The sequence below is a fragment of the Hydractinia symbiolongicarpus genome, chromosome 14, assembly GCF_029227915.1.
Source record: "Hydractinia symbiolongicarpus strain clone_291-10 chromosome 14, HSymV2.1, whole genome shotgun sequence".
Taxonomy (NCBI): Eukaryota; Metazoa; Cnidaria; class Hydrozoa; order Anthoathecata; family Hydractiniidae; genus Hydractinia; species Hydractinia symbiolongicarpus.
In genome coordinates this window covers 5671926-5687257 of record NC_079888.1, presented here as the reverse complement: position 1 = coordinate 5687257, position 15332 = coordinate 5671926, and the positions used below count along the sequence as shown (strand labels likewise).

Genomic DNA, 15332 nt, shown 5'->3' with positions numbered 1-15332 from the left:
GTTTCTATGTACTTTTACCAGTAATTTGATCAGATTGCCACAAACACCAAGAGTTGACATCTCTAGGACAGAATTGATGACGAGTAATCAAATCTGCAATGTTACTTATGTGATATAACACAGCATATACACACTTTTTCATTTTATATAGGTTATTAACATTTTGCCTAATTGCCATACCGTAATAGTTTTGCAAGGTTTTAATGGCTTTTTCCGTTAATCTACCTTTCCCATTGATACGTTTACCATCTGAAAGTATTTTTCCCTTTAATTTTTGGCACAGATTACGACAACGTGTCCCAAGTCGTTTTTGCACATGACCGACACACTCCAATTTTGTTATGATGTAATCGGCGTAGGGCTTTGACTCTGACACTACAGAGAACGATGAAGTGTCTCCATCACCTATATACTCAGTATATAGGTGATGGAGACACTAAGTTTCTATCAACAGAGCGATGGAAAATCTCCTTAGCGCCAGCAGCTTCCATTGAACCTGAACTGCCAATATGATTTGCCTGACACACAAGATTTGCCTTCCAATCATTATCCAATCATCGTTTAAACTGTCAGTAGAAATTACAGTCACGACACCGTTTATAGATGCGTGACCTCTTTTCTGCCACGTGCCATCAACCGAAACTTGACAATTTTGAATTTCATTTACATCGCCTGCTTTTTTTCTAAAACATTCAGCAGCAGAGGCAGTTGATTTGTTAGCAACTTTCTTGTAAGTGGTGTGTAAAATGTCATTTAGGTTGGTGTAAGTTGGTTTAGAAAAAGCCGGTGGCATGTTCATCAGCGCTGAAAACAATTCAATGGATTGATAGCCTTTTCCAATTTCTCGAAAAGACAATACAGTCTGAAGATTTATTTTAAAAGGAGCTCTCCCAGTAAGTGCTTTCACAGAAGACACTTCAGAACTGTATAAGGACTTTTCAAATAAACAATCGTTGCAGTTGATAACCAGCTGATAAGAAAATCCCTGTCGCTTTGAAAGATTGTTCAGTAAACATACGTCATTATTTTTGCACCAAGGGCATTGTAAAAACAATTCTAACAGCTGTTTCAAAATTCCAAAGTTTAAAATTACATTATAGTTGTCATTGCCACAAGAGGTTTCAGGGATGTTGATTTTGTTTGCACTAGCACATAACAAGTCGGTCTTTTTCGCTGAAGCAGATTCACATAATTTTTTGTTGCCTTGGAACTTTCGTGTTCTTTTTCTTGCTCTGTCTCTAGGCATCTTATATTAGTTTTATCCAGCAAAAAGGCAGATGATAATGTTATACATCCAATAATAAACTTTTTACTTGTTAACTAAACGTTTCTGATACAGTAAATCAACTTTCTTTAGGATCTGTGGTTGCCATTTAGTCTACACTTTGTTTTTCTATTAGGCCCATACACACTTGTTTACTTGTTTAAACCCCCAAATGACGCAAAGAAGAGAGGGTATAAAATACTTTTTTAAGGAGTTTTTTTTTCAATCCTAATACCATGGCCTGTAAAATCCTATTTATTGATACTTTTACAATATTTATGGTATTAAAGCTATATATTTTTGAAATCTACGATAAATTTTGAATAAAACAAGTCAATAAAATTTTTCGCTAAAATTTACGCCAAGAAGTGTTTACTACCACCTTAACCTTTTCCAAGAGATTTTTCCTAACAGCATCCGATCTGACTGTGCAGCATATTCCTTTCTGAGCAACTCTCTCTTCTGGTGATTTATTAGAAAACTCAATTAATTTAAGAATGTTTTCATATAAAATTTCACTACTGAACTGACAATACCTCTTTTCCACCGATTCTCCCATCTGCAAGAGCCTTTTTTTTAACACGGTCTGGTTTAAAACTACCTTTCTAAATAATATTTGTTTTTGCAACATATTTTTTCTATCCTTTTCTGATGTCCTTGTCTTCAAGACTTGAACTTTGCCTCTGGTTCTCCTCAGTCAGCCTATCAAACGATGTCGACAAGTTCAATAAACTTATATTCAATTGATTTATCGTAACATTATATGTCTCAATCATGTCAACTTCAGAGGTGTCATTATTTATTATTTCCTGCTCTCCGTCAGGTTTAAAAGAAACCTGTTCGTTCAGTAATTTTTTGTGGGACAGGTTGTCCTTTCTAGTCATGAACCATTTAACTTTGTTGTTCAATTGTTGGAATTTGGAAATAATTGTTTGAGTCAGTGGTACATTTTTTAAATTTAGGTGAGATGCAATGAAACGGCATATTTCATTCCATGCTAACGATTCCGTTTTGTACTTTAAGCGACAAAGTTCAAGAAAAATCTCATTTGTTAAGTCAAACTCACATAGTTCCTTAATTTCACCCTACAATAACTTTTGCTTGCTGAATACACCTAAACAATTTGCCATTTTTTGCCCACTTTCACCAATAAATATTTTTTCAAGCCACTCTTCACTGACTTGGTTTTCATTTTTGTTCATATATTTTCGGAATGCTCGGACAACATTATTAATTTGAGTTTCTTTTTTTTCGATTTTGCAGTTTAAATTTTTGAGCATATACATTAATGCACGATTCCTATTAGAGCAACTATTTTCAGCTATTTCTAATAGAATTTTGAAAATGGCGTAGCTAATTTCTGTGTCAATTGATAATGGCCATTCTTCAGATGAGAATAATCTTAATTCACCGTTCCCGTAAAAGAGAGTTTTCGCAATGCATTGTGGTAAATGTAGTCAAAAACATAAACAATCATGGAGGCGTCAGGAGAAAAAACACTTAATACAGATATTTTATCAGCTTGTTCAACACCTAAAAACAGCTTTTTTCAAAGCTTTATTTCACCAAACAACATCGAAGTTTCCTTAGACAATTTATCTACAGATTTCACCGTAGAGAATGCTACACACATTGGGAATTTGCCAGGAACTTCAACAACAAACGCTGCAGCTGGGGGAGGATTTACATGTTGTGTACCTTTATGTTACAACAACTCAAAAAGAAACAGAGAATTGTCGTTTTACGTCATTCCAAAAGATGAAGGTTTAAACCTTTATGTTACAACAACTCAAAAAGAAACAGAGAATTGTCGTTTTACGTCATTCCAAAAGATGAAGGTTTAAGAAAGACTTGGCTTTCAAAAATAAGTAGAAAAAACTCTAAACCAACATCAGGCCATAGAGTATGCTCTGCTCATTTTGAAGGTGGTAAAAAAACGTACATGAACAATATTCCAACGATTGTACCAAAAACTATAGCACCTACACCGGTTAAAAAAAGAAACACCATGACTAGTCTTGTTTTAAAAAGAAAGCTACCTTCCCCTGAAAAACCTAAAGATCCTGAGCTGACTGTAGAAGAGGCATTACAGCAAGAGATTCAAAAATTGGAAGCAACCATAGCTAATATGAAAGTTGAAATAACAAAAAAAGAAAACTCTTTATTAGCAGAGATAAATTCTTTACAAACAGAAGTTGATGAAAATAAATTTACAGTGGACAGATTTAAACACAACACTGCACATTTTAAATTTTACACTGGTTTTGAAAGCTACAAAATGTTTAAACTTGTACTTGAATATTTACAACCAGCTGCTGACTCTCTAATATACTAGGGATCAAATACTAACATTGAAAACACAAAAACCTATAATGGTAAACGTGGGCGATCCAGAGCTACAACAGCTGAAACAGAATTTTTTATGATTCTTATTAGACTTCGCTGTGGATTTCCTATTGAAGATATGGCAATACGATTTAACATGCCGACTAGTAATGTAAGTCGAATATTCATTACTTGGATAGACTTTTTGCACACTCAACTGAGAGTACTTCCTATATGGGCTTCAAAACAAACAGTAGCAGAGACAATGCCAAAATGTTTTAAAGATTTATATCCCACAACACGTGTTATAATAAACTGTACAGAAATATTTACAGAGATGCCTTCTTCATACCGCAGCCAATCAGCTACTTTTTCCAGCTATAAACATCACAACACTGCTAAAGGATTGGTAGGGATTGCACCAAGTGGAGCAGTTACATTCGTATCTGATTTATATGCTGGAAGAAGTAGTGACCAAAAAATTACTCGACACAGTGGAATTTTAAATTTATTAGAACATGGTGACTCGTTAATGGCTGATCGAGGATTCGATATTGAAGAGGATTTACCTGATGGAGTAACTCTTAATATACCTGCGTTTCTAAAAGGTAAAACACAACTAGATGTGGGAGAAGAACTTGAAACTAGAAGAATTGCTTCTGTAAGAGTTCATGTGGAGAGAGCAATTAATCGAGTTAAAAACTTTAGAATTTTACAGTCAATATTTCCATTGTCAATGGCACCTGATTTAAATAAAGTCTGGGTAATTTGCTGTTATTTAGTCAATTTTCTTCCACCACTTATAGCACAGAATGAGGAATAAACAATATATATATACGAATATAAAATGTATATAAAAATATATATGCTATGTATCTTTAAATATTTCGTTGGATATAAAGTCAAAATAAAATTTTGTCAGACATGGTAACCAATTCGTGTTCCATTTTTCACTCTCAAACTTTAAAGTTTCAATGTGCATAAATTTTTCAGTATAAACTATAAAATCCAATTCACTAATTCCAGTTACTGCCATGACACCTTGGCACTGAAAGTAATATATGTGACTCCGTTTAAATATGGGTTCTTCATCACACATTTGCAAAAAAAAAAACTTTTGTCGCCACATGCTTCTTCGATCGTCAAATCTTTTTTTGAAAAAGGGCATTTAACTTCAATTGCTTTTGTTTCGCTAACAATTCCATCTGGACTGCAACCCAACCAAGGCCATTTAGGATTTATAAAAAAACCACATTTTTCCACAGTAACTTCTTTTGTTAATTCATATTTTTTTACTGCAATGCTTTCCGTAGAAATTCCATAATTACAGGCTTCTGAAAAAAAAGACTTATTTTGACACAAAATCTTTTTCAACAATGAAGTTGGAAAGACCCCTTTACGCCTATTTATTACACTACCAAAATTAGATGCAGTTAACCTTTTTTTTCGTTCTGCAAACCACGCTTTGCTATTAGATTGCTTTATCGTTTTCTCTTCAATAGTCTTAATTTCTTTGCATGTTACACTCAAATGATTTTTCACGAAATTAAGATTAAGCTCTGTCAGCAGGGTACTTTCAATATCAAAATTAAAGTTTTCAATGAGTTCATTAATATGTTTTCTAACTGGTGCATTTTCCTCTGCTTCCATCTCAGATGTTGTTAAAAAAGAGCAAGGCTCATAGTCATTTCCTTGTAGCAAAGTAGCCATTGTTACTCCTTGTTTAAGTTTTAATAAGTTCCCACTAAGCTGCTTCATTTTTTCACTTGACGGTTCTCTTGCAAATAACGGTGTCGAACAGTGCTTTCGGTCACCAGTAACTATTGGTCTTTTGCGACTTTTATTTTTGTCCTTTTCAAAATCAGCCTTTTCAAACTGCAAGTTTGAAAATAAAATAGCCTCAGAGTTCGCAGCTTCACCAGGTACATGCCACTGTGGCAAAACATCTGTACATACTTTATCATCAGGAACACTTTTCAGTTCTAGTTCCCTGTAATCTACAAGCTGGTAAAGGACTGCAGCGACATGCTTACAACAACCCCCTGCTTCAGCTTTGCAGTTGCATTTAGCATATAAAACATCTCCAGATTTTTGACAAAGGTGAATGTACACGCTGTATTGAATTTTCTTCATGGAGGCTGTTACCAGGCATTTAACAATAAACAAACTTGTATTTGCAACCATATTTGGTTTTACTCTGACCTTCACGAAATGCTCTTTAAATAACCTGTATCCCAGAATTTTGTGCTTAATTGCACCTCTAGATTTATTATCCACTTCTAAAGTATCTTCTACCATATACTTTTGTAGTTTTTTTATGAGAAATGGCAGGCAAAAGAGATAAGTCTTTATACCATTCTTTTATACTACAGGTCAGTTCCTCTTCTTCGTCTCTTTCAATTTCCTGATTTGAAATTTCTCTGAAAACTGGCCTTGATACCGTGCTAGAGCTTTGAGAAAAGCTAGGCTCAAGGGCAGTATCATTATCCGTAAAAAATATACTTAAATCTTCATTAATATCCATTATAAGTTGTCGTTTCACTATCCTTCCCTCAAATAAGCCTTTTTCTACTTTGTTTTGTTAAACACTTGATTAATCTATTACAGAGATAAAGTTTTTACAAAGAGCTATGATCATGGAGATAATTATTTTGTAACAAAACATGATTATTCTCCATATATATTGCTACGGTTATTTAATTGTTATAATTTCGGCTTTTTTTCTTGACTTAAAGTACAACAATGCATTGCGCATCTCACTATTTATGGGAACGGTGAATTTATCACCGTCAAGGGATTTTATTTCGGAGGATATTTCTTGTTTTTCCTTTGCTGGTGAGCTGCTAACAAGTGGAGTTCCAATGTTCAACACTATTGAGGAAATTACCATATTTTTTTGGCAAATTTAATGGCGTGTATATGTAAACATTTCCTAAAATATGCTTACCATTCTCACTAAATATATTCCCTTCAGAAAAATTAGTGGCCATGTTGACAATAAGCAGAGTAACCTACATAGTGAATGTCAAATGAATAATATTATATGAAATGTTCTAACAAGTATGTTGAAATTTGGACATATTATGATTGACTATTATTTACGAATAAAAATCTTGTAAATGAGCAAACCTAGAGTTTTTCTTGTACTAAATAAATATACGTTTTCTGGTGTAAATCTTCAGAAACTAAAAATTTTAAAAAAATGAACTTCAATATACTTGTATAAGTAAAGTACAAATATACATAAAAATATACATAAAATATTTAAAAAATTTAATAAAATAAAAATTAAATTGCAAACCTATAATTTTGCATAAATCATGTGTAAACTTATTTTTAATCTCGATGAAATTCACGATAATTTCGAAGCACTGAAAAAAATTAATACATTATATATTTGCCATCAAACTCAAGGCTAATAGAGCTACAGCGTAACTTCAACACTTTGTTCCACAAAATCTGTCTACCATGCTATTTTTGGTAGTAACATACGTTACTGCAATGAAATTTGTGGCCAACTGACCGTATTTACTGTCTTCAACGTTGCGCAGTGAGACTCATCTCATTTGAACAGCAACAATCCCATTCCACCCTCTTTTTCTTTAATCTTGGCATTTTGAAATTACCTGATTTGGTTCATATAAAAATTTACCTTCTCTTTACAATCTATTTCATGAGAATCCTCTTAAGGCAATTCTCTATACTTTCAATTTTGACTTTTCCCATTCTCATCGGACTCGTGGATCTTCTCTTGGTCTGATAAATCCCCCACTGTGTCCACCAAATCTTTTGGCTCAAATTCTATTCGACTACAGTCCATTCATTCATGGAATTTTGTTCAAAACACCCCCCGTTTTACTCAATTAGTCTCTTTCACCCCACCCAAGCTAAAATCTATGTTGACCCAGTTATTCTTCTCATTGTACAGCTAAGTATTACTATAATCAGTACAAGTGATATTATTGTTTTGTATAGAATGTGTAAAATTTATATTTTTGTTTTATTCCTTTAGAATAGTCCATTGTAAGACAGACAAAGAAAGGTTCTTTTCAAAATTCTAGTTTTAGGTGATTTTATAAAACATAGGTTACCAAAAAACGCAATTCCGACCATGACTCGGAGTAAATTAAAAAAAAAAAAATAGAGCTGAAATTGGTAGCTATGGTACAGCGGGAGACGCGCGTGAATCCGGTAGCGATTTTTTTTATTCATTCAACAGACTTATTTGAACTATAAAAAGGAACTAAACACTAACTTAGCCTATTAATTACATAAAACCGGCCTTCCCATCGTTTTTTTTTGTACCTTAAATAACAAATTTTGAAATTTTCAAAGATTTTTTTCTATCGAGTCACCACTGGCATCTGACTTGAACTCCGATCACCCAATATTTGATCCGTGCCATTCGGACATTTTCGCGCGAAATGACTTTTGTTTACAAGAAAATTATGAGTATTTCGTGGAATATAATTAGTGCAAGGAAGATATATTTAAAAAACGGAAATTTAGCTAAACGATAAAAAAACGGCATCGACGCAGCCCAAACGAGGAAAAATACACAGAAGGATAAAGTTAACTAAAAAATCAACATTTTTGTGACGACGTCAAAAATTTTAACGTCAGTTCGGAATTGCTACTAAAGTTGGCAGCCCCGACCCAATTGTTATCTGTCGCACCCACCAAGCTTAGGCCGGCCCGTGGGATTTATTTTGGTCTACAAAAAATCCAAATCTTTTTAACCAGGATTTTCCAAATGTTATTGACCCAGACCGTATTAGGACTACCCCTTTAGATATCGATTTTAATATAATTAGTCGCTCTTCACCACCGCTGTTTTCCACAACCTGTTAGGATCTCACCCTTTGTCAGTGAGAATGGAAATTCGGGAATCCACAATTTACCATCATGCTTCCCTTCTCTTTGGATTTAAGGCTCAACCCACACATGCCCCATCTGGTTTAAACTGACGTGCCTTACAGTCCATCTCGTTGGTAAAAGAAAAAAATTCTCTTCTTCAACAACTGGAAAGCGTGTCGGACTTAATGCAGAGGGAAAATTTACAAACTTCGCTAGGCAATGTTAAATTAAAGTTAACAACATTACGCCGGGGAGAACGGAACAGAGAAAAGCGATGGAAGATCTGCAATGCAAACCGTGCATTTGGTAAGAATCCTTATCAGGCTGGTAAAGATCTGCTGGATCCAAATGCTCTATTAGGCTTAATGTTCCTAAAGAATCCCTAGATGCCCACAAATCTTCCGTGTTAGTTGATCCCTTAGACGAGATACCGCTTTCGACTCTTCCTGGTTTGCCTATACTCACAACGTCACATCTGCATTTGATTCCTCCAAGTTTAATTTCAAGGACTTTCAAACCATCCTTCATACTCGGCGGAATGCATCGTCACCCGGATTGAACTAAATACCTTACCTTTTCCAATCTTGTTTGAAGAATTACTTTAAAGGAAGAAATTTTCGCGGAAGAAATTTTCGCGACTTCGCGAATTTTGGCCAAAATCGCGAAAATAAAGTCCCGCGAAAAAAATCAAAAGGGGTCGTTCGCGAAAATAAATTCCCGCGAAATTTTCAAGTATGCTTGATTCGCGAAAATAAATTCCCGCGAAAAAAATTTTTTGCAACATAACAAATACCTTATTGGGAAAAAGTTTGAGAAAAATGTGCAAGGTTTTATATATGGCACTTCTCACTCTAAAAAATGAAAGCATTAGGAAGTAATAACGTAAACAGTTTTTCGATATCTTTTAAAAATTTTCTTTTTGTTTTGTTTAATCTATTACAATTACTGTTTCGGCTTTGGCGTCGTCCCTGTTTTGTTTATTGTGATTTTTTTGTTGGCGACGGAACATAACCCTTATGTCCGGGATATTCTCATTGACGTTTGTTGTGGTTTTTTTCTTCTTTCTTTTCGGAGCAGTTTCTTTTTCTGGTGGCGAAGCATTAGTAGTTGAAAGTGCTAGAAAATTTCCGAGAATTTCCTCATCTTTTGGTTCGATATAATAATCATTCAGCAATTCTTTATAACGATCCAAAATCATGTGGTTTTTTATTGTAGCTGGCATTCTCACAGTGACTTCACATGCGATTTCCAATCCTCCTTGAACCAATGGAGATCGACGATAATTTGTTGAAGTTAGAGTAGCCGTAATCCTTGCACCCCTGTCTAGAATAAACTTTGTTATCCTAGAAATTTTTCTGGGTAAGTGTCCCACTGTTGTTCCAGAATCGCACTGTTCGGTTTTTATAGCAAACAGATCAAATACGTTGTCTTGTTCATAATAGCAATTAAGTGTTTCTTCTTCTCTTGGGAACCATAATCTCTGATAATAATGAAAACCTCTTACAGCTGAAGAAAATTTTAAAATCTTTTCTGTCGAAGACATGATGCAAGAAAGTTGTACACATAAGTGATGACAAAGATGATTTGTCGTTCGATTTTGTCTAAAAGAGGTGTCTGCTAAATTCGAAACCGTCTAGACTGATTCGATCCAAACATAAAAGGATAAGTCAATTTATGCCGGGGGTTATGTTGTTCTAAATCTTAATTCTTTAGAATATAAACATCAAAGACGTTTTAAATTTAGTTTCGAAATGTTTTTGTGAGCTTTTCTTCTTTTTTATTAAGATAAGAGATGCAAACTATATTTTCAAAAGAGATTTTCACTCTATCAATACCCCCGGTTTGCAATCGAAAAAGTATTTCACATAATTTTTTTTGTTGTGTTTTGTTTCTGTGTGATTTGAAAAAGGAAACAAACAGTTTTTTGGATGAGAAGGATCAACCATGTCTTTCCTTCGAAAAAGTCAAAAGCTTAAAAAAGCTTTAGAAGATAAGCTTAAAGAAAACAGTCCTGCAGAAAAGAACATTGCTCCTCCTGAACCTTTTGCAGGTTAGTGTTATATTTTTCGTTGCCAGCAAAAAGCTCTTGTACCAAATGAATTATCATGAAATTATTGCAGGGTATATTTTAAAAAATTATTCTACAAAATCCTTTATTTTTATTTTTAGGTACTACCTCTAAATCCTTGCCTGAAGTCGATGGCCTCGGTGTAGTTGATGTGCAAGCAATCTCGGAAAAAGCTAAGGAGGCGAAGGAAAGAAAGACTTACGTAAAATGGCAACCTAAAGACCGATTTACGATTGGCGACTACGCACGTAAAAATGGCAACAGTGCTGCGCTACGGAAGTTCAAGTCGCAGTTTCCTGGGCTCACAGAGAGCACAATTCGATCGTTCAAAGAGAAAGTCGTGAAGGAGATAAAAATCGCTTCGAAAGAAAAACGTGAAGTTGTGAAATCTGTGTCCAAATACTCGAAGCCAGTAGGTCGTCCACTGCTACTTGGAGAAATTGATGGAATGGTTCAATCTTACATCAAGGCTGTTAGCTCCCGTGGAGCCCTCGTAACTTCAAGCTTGGCCAAGGCTACAGCCAAAGCTCTTATGTCAAGGTATCCGGGCGCCGTTGGAAACATTGATGTCGATTCATCAAGTTGGGCAAAAAGCTTATTCAAGCGTATGGGGTTCGTTCGGCGGATGAAGACTTCTTCGAAGGTTAATATTCCTGACGGTGCCAGGAAAGAAATGGAATTTTTGTTTCACCATGAGATCGTCACCCTTATTGAAAAGCATAACATACCACACTCCATGATCATCAACATTGACCAAACACCCCTAAAATATGTCCCAACTGGTAATTTCACCCTAGCCAAACGTGGTTCAGCGTCCGTAGTCATGGAAGCTGCTAGCGACAAACGATCGATTACTGGAACATTTGGAATAACGTTTACAAATAAGTTTTTGCCTATCCAGCTGATCTACGGGGGAAAGACGGAACAGAGTCTACCTCGCTTCAAGTTTCCAGACGGCTTCAGTTTGAGTGCAAACCCCACTCACTACTCTAACACAACAGAGTCAATCAAAATAATTGAAGAAATCATTTCGCCCTACCTAAAAGAAGAACGAGCAACACTCAAGCTACCTCCTGATCAAAAAGGATTGCTTATCATGGATGTATTTACTGGCCAAATGACGAGCGAAGTCCTCAATAAGATCAAGGAAAACCACATATGTGTCGTCAATGTACCAGCAAATATGACCAAGTTTTATCAACCATTAGATTTAACTGTCAATGGACATGCAAAGCGCTTCTTAACAAATAAATTCAGCACCTGGTACGCTGATCAAATTTCAAAGCAGCTTAATGATGGGGTCAAAATTGATAAAGTAGATGTTAAGCTGCGTTTAACTACTCTCAAACCCCTACATGCTCAATGGGTTGTCGACTTTTATGATGAGATGACTACCAGCAAAGGAAAAAGTATCATTGAAAGTGGATGGACAGCAGCGGGAATTACTGATGCGATTCAGCTGGGTAGCAAGAATCTCCCTCCAATCGACCCATTTCAAGAGATCGACCCGTTATGTGAAAGCAGTCCAGTGGAGAACCAGCAGCTTCAATCGGTTTGTGGTTTGACCTTGGAAGAAAAGCAGATTGGATACTCTGAAAGAGCCGACGACGACGAAAATGACGATAGCGGTGAAGACGACGAAGATGAGGATTGTGATTTTGTGTGGGAAAGATCTGCTTTTGACGCTTTTGAAAGCATGGAAGATGAACAATGACACTGTTAGAACAAATATTTTTGTTACTCGTTAATACGAAAAGCTTTACCCTGTAAAACTTGTTTATATATAGTTTATTTTGTGTTTTGAAAGAGTGCAAACGAAAGAAAAACTTACATTCTCAAATCAGCTGTCATTTATATAACTGCTTTTTGTATAAAAAACACGTTTTTTATAAATTAGGTACGTATAAAAAAATCAAAAATGTCTTCGTTCGCGAAAGTTTATTCTCGCGAAATATTTTAAAAATAGGCCATTCGCGAAAATTTTTTCTCGCGAAAAATTTCGAAAGTGTTCATTCGCGAAAATATATTCCCGCGAAAAATCTTAGGAGAGGCTATCCGCGAAAATAAATTCCAAAAATTTCGCGATTTTTTGGCCTCGCGAAAATTTCTTCCTTTAAAGTACTACATTCCTGTTAAGTGGAGGGTCGCTTCAGAAGTTTATATCCCTAAAAACAAGCCTTCATCTCCATCATCCATTAAGGACTTTCGGCCAATAACTCTTCTCAATGTGGAGGGAAAACTTTTTTTCAGTCTTGTGTCAAAGCGCCTAGAAAACCACATCATTCAGAAAAACCTCTTTATTAACAAATCCATTCAAAAAGGATGTATGGAAAAAGTTCCTGGTTGCTGGGAGCATATGTCTCTTGTCTGGGCTGCTCTGAGAAACGCCAAGTCTAGAAAAAATGCACAATCTGCAATATGGCTTGATGTGGCGAATGCGTATCCCACTATACCGCATAAACTCATTTTCATGGCCCTTCGTCGCTGTGGTGTTTCAGAGTCTTGGATAAGGCTTATTAACGCCTACTATGGCAGCCTCTGGAGCAAGTCATTCTCTTTTACAGCCTCATCCAGCTGGCACCAACACTTTAGAGGTATTTTTATTGGATGTACATTATCAATCATTTGGCAGCTATAAGTGTAATCATTGAATATGTGTGCGCCGAAGAAGAGTTAGAAAGTTGTGTTCCGCCTGGCGATTCAGACCATCCTCCGGTTAAGGCCTTTATGGATGACATATTTTTAATGTCTTCAAGTGTCCCTCAAACTCAAAACTTGTTGGATCGTTGTGTAACAGCACTTCATTGGGCTGGAATGGGCTTTAGACCTTCAAAATCACGAAGCATTTTTATAGCTAATGGAAAAGTTTTAGATCAGTCTCCTTTTGGTGTCCTGCAAGAACCAATCCCATTTATTCACGCAAACCCAGTTAAGTTTCTTGGCCGGACGATAAATTCAACATTGTCAGATTCAACTGTTGTCCAACAGGTTATTGTTAACCCTGTAGAGCAAGTCAAACTCATAGATAAGTCTTCCCATAGAGGCATTCACAAAGTGTGGTTTTTGCATCATATTTTAATTCCCCGAATACGATGGCCTTTTTTAATTTACAAAGTTCCGATATCTCGTATTGTTTCACTGGAACAAAAGTTTTCTTTCTTCATAAGAAAGTGGCTGAGACTCCATCACTCTATTTCTAACATAAGTTTGTATTCCGCTTCATCGCCATGCCCGTTATCTTTAAAATGTCAATCCTCTGTAATAAAATCTGCCAAGATCAGTGGTCATCTTCTCCTCCGAGATTCGGCTGATCCTCTAGTCTCAGACTCTCCTCCAGACTTAAAGGCTGAACACTGGAAGGTAGATCAAACAGGAAAATCAGCAGAGAGTCAACTCGAGTTCATGAAAATACTTGGTTTCCACCAGCTTGGTAGAGCAGGCTTGGGACTGGTAAGCCATAAGAGTGTCCCAGCAATTGGTATCCATTCTTACCGCGAACTTGTATCAGATGTTGTGCAGGACAATGAGGAAGACATCTATTATGCTCGAGCCGTTCAGCTTCATGTCCAAGGTAACTGGACTAAATGGTGCTCGTTTATTAAATACGATCTTTCTTGGAAGAACCTACTGTCTCTGCCGCAAAGTTTATCTTCGTTTTGCATCAGCGCAACCTATGACACGCTTCCTTCTCCTACAAATCTTGTCAAGTGGAGAATTCAAAATTCGAGGTGACCCAGCTAGACATCCGGGGTACTTAGATTTAGAAATATGGGTCGAAACCTACCTGCCCTTGGTTAAAGTTCTATTCATCTTTTCAAATGTGTTGTGTCCTTTTTATTTTATTTTTTATATTTTTTTATTTAATTCTTTGTAAAAAGGGAGAATTGTGCTTTTAGAGGCATGTTCTCACAACCTCTAGCTTGTTTCCAAAGACCTAACAGGTTGAGTTGATCATTGCGGTGGCTTGCCACCTCTTTGTAAATTATTTTCTTTCATTTACGTACCGCCACGATACTGTTCTACGTGTGTCAGTGACAGCCATTCAGAAGTTCTTATCCGATTATGAGCCAGCAAAACCATCTAGATGTCATAAAGTATCCCTTGTTCCAGCTGGTAAACGTCTTCTCACCAAAAGGCGTTCAAAAATTCAAGGTATCCTTCACCTGGCCTCTGATTGGAGATTATTGTCAGACTTAGATTCAACCTTAATAGTACCACCTTATCTTGCTGTAACGCAACTTCGTCCGGACATACTTTTAACTTCTGCCATGACCAAAACTGTAATTATCCTTGAATTAACTTGCCGAACATGGAGACTTGGCATGGAGTTAAGGTTGATAAATACTCGTCACTTTGTTCCGTCATGAGATTAAACAATTGGTCTGTGCATTTCTTTGCTGTTGAAGTAGGAGCTAGAGGATTTTGTTCCGAAACAGTTAGAATCTGCCTCCATCGCCTCGGCGTTTCTAACATGTCTGTGCGTTCCACTCTGAAATCTCTGAGTCATCTATGCGATTGTCGTTTTACATCTGGCTATCTCGAGATTCTTTGTCTTGGATTCATCCTGGTAGGGATCCACAGCATACCGCTCAATTGATACTAACTGTTTCAAAGAAATCATCCAAGTCACAAGCAACTTCGACCACTAGCTTTAAGGACACGAATCCCCAGGGAGTAACAAAGAGCTCCACTACCTTGCCTGCACAAGAATCACTAGGCAGCAACAGCGGCTTGCTAAATTTGGGCAACACATGTTACATCAATTCCATCTTACAATGTTTTTGTGTTACCTGCAGTCGCCACCGCCATCTCTGCAAA

General features: G+C 36.2%; 3 protein-coding genes across 3 annotated transcripts; all 3 read left to right on the top strand.

The window, feature by feature from the left end:
- Window positions 1-2042: 2042 nt before the first annotated feature.
- Window positions 2043-3793, top strand: LOC130625573 (THAP domain-containing protein 11-like). The gene is made up of 2 exons (XM_057440679.1): window positions 2043-3028; window positions 3103-3793. Exons 1-2 carry the CDS (start codon window positions 2740-2742, stop codon window positions 3597-3599), a joined length of 786 nt encoding a protein of 261 aa, XP_057296662.1. The 5' UTR covers window positions 2043-2739; the 3' UTR covers window positions 3600-3793.
- On the top strand, window positions 3729-4412 carry LOC130625106 (uncharacterized). The gene has a single exon (XM_057440180.1). The coding sequence runs from the start codon at window positions 3729-3731 to the stop codon at window positions 4410-4412; it is 684 nt and encodes a 227-aa protein (XP_057296163.1).
- A 7812-nt stretch (window positions 4413-12224) lies between these two features.
- Window positions 12225-14881, top strand: LOC130625104 (uncharacterized). Its single transcript, XM_057440179.1, has 4 exons — window positions 12225-12280; window positions 12765-13057; window positions 13147-14242; window positions 14599-14881. Exons 1-4 carry the CDS (start codon window positions 12225-12227, stop codon window positions 14879-14881), a joined length of 1728 nt encoding a protein of 575 aa, XP_057296162.1.
- The last annotated feature ends 451 nt before the right edge of the window (window positions 14882-15332 follow it).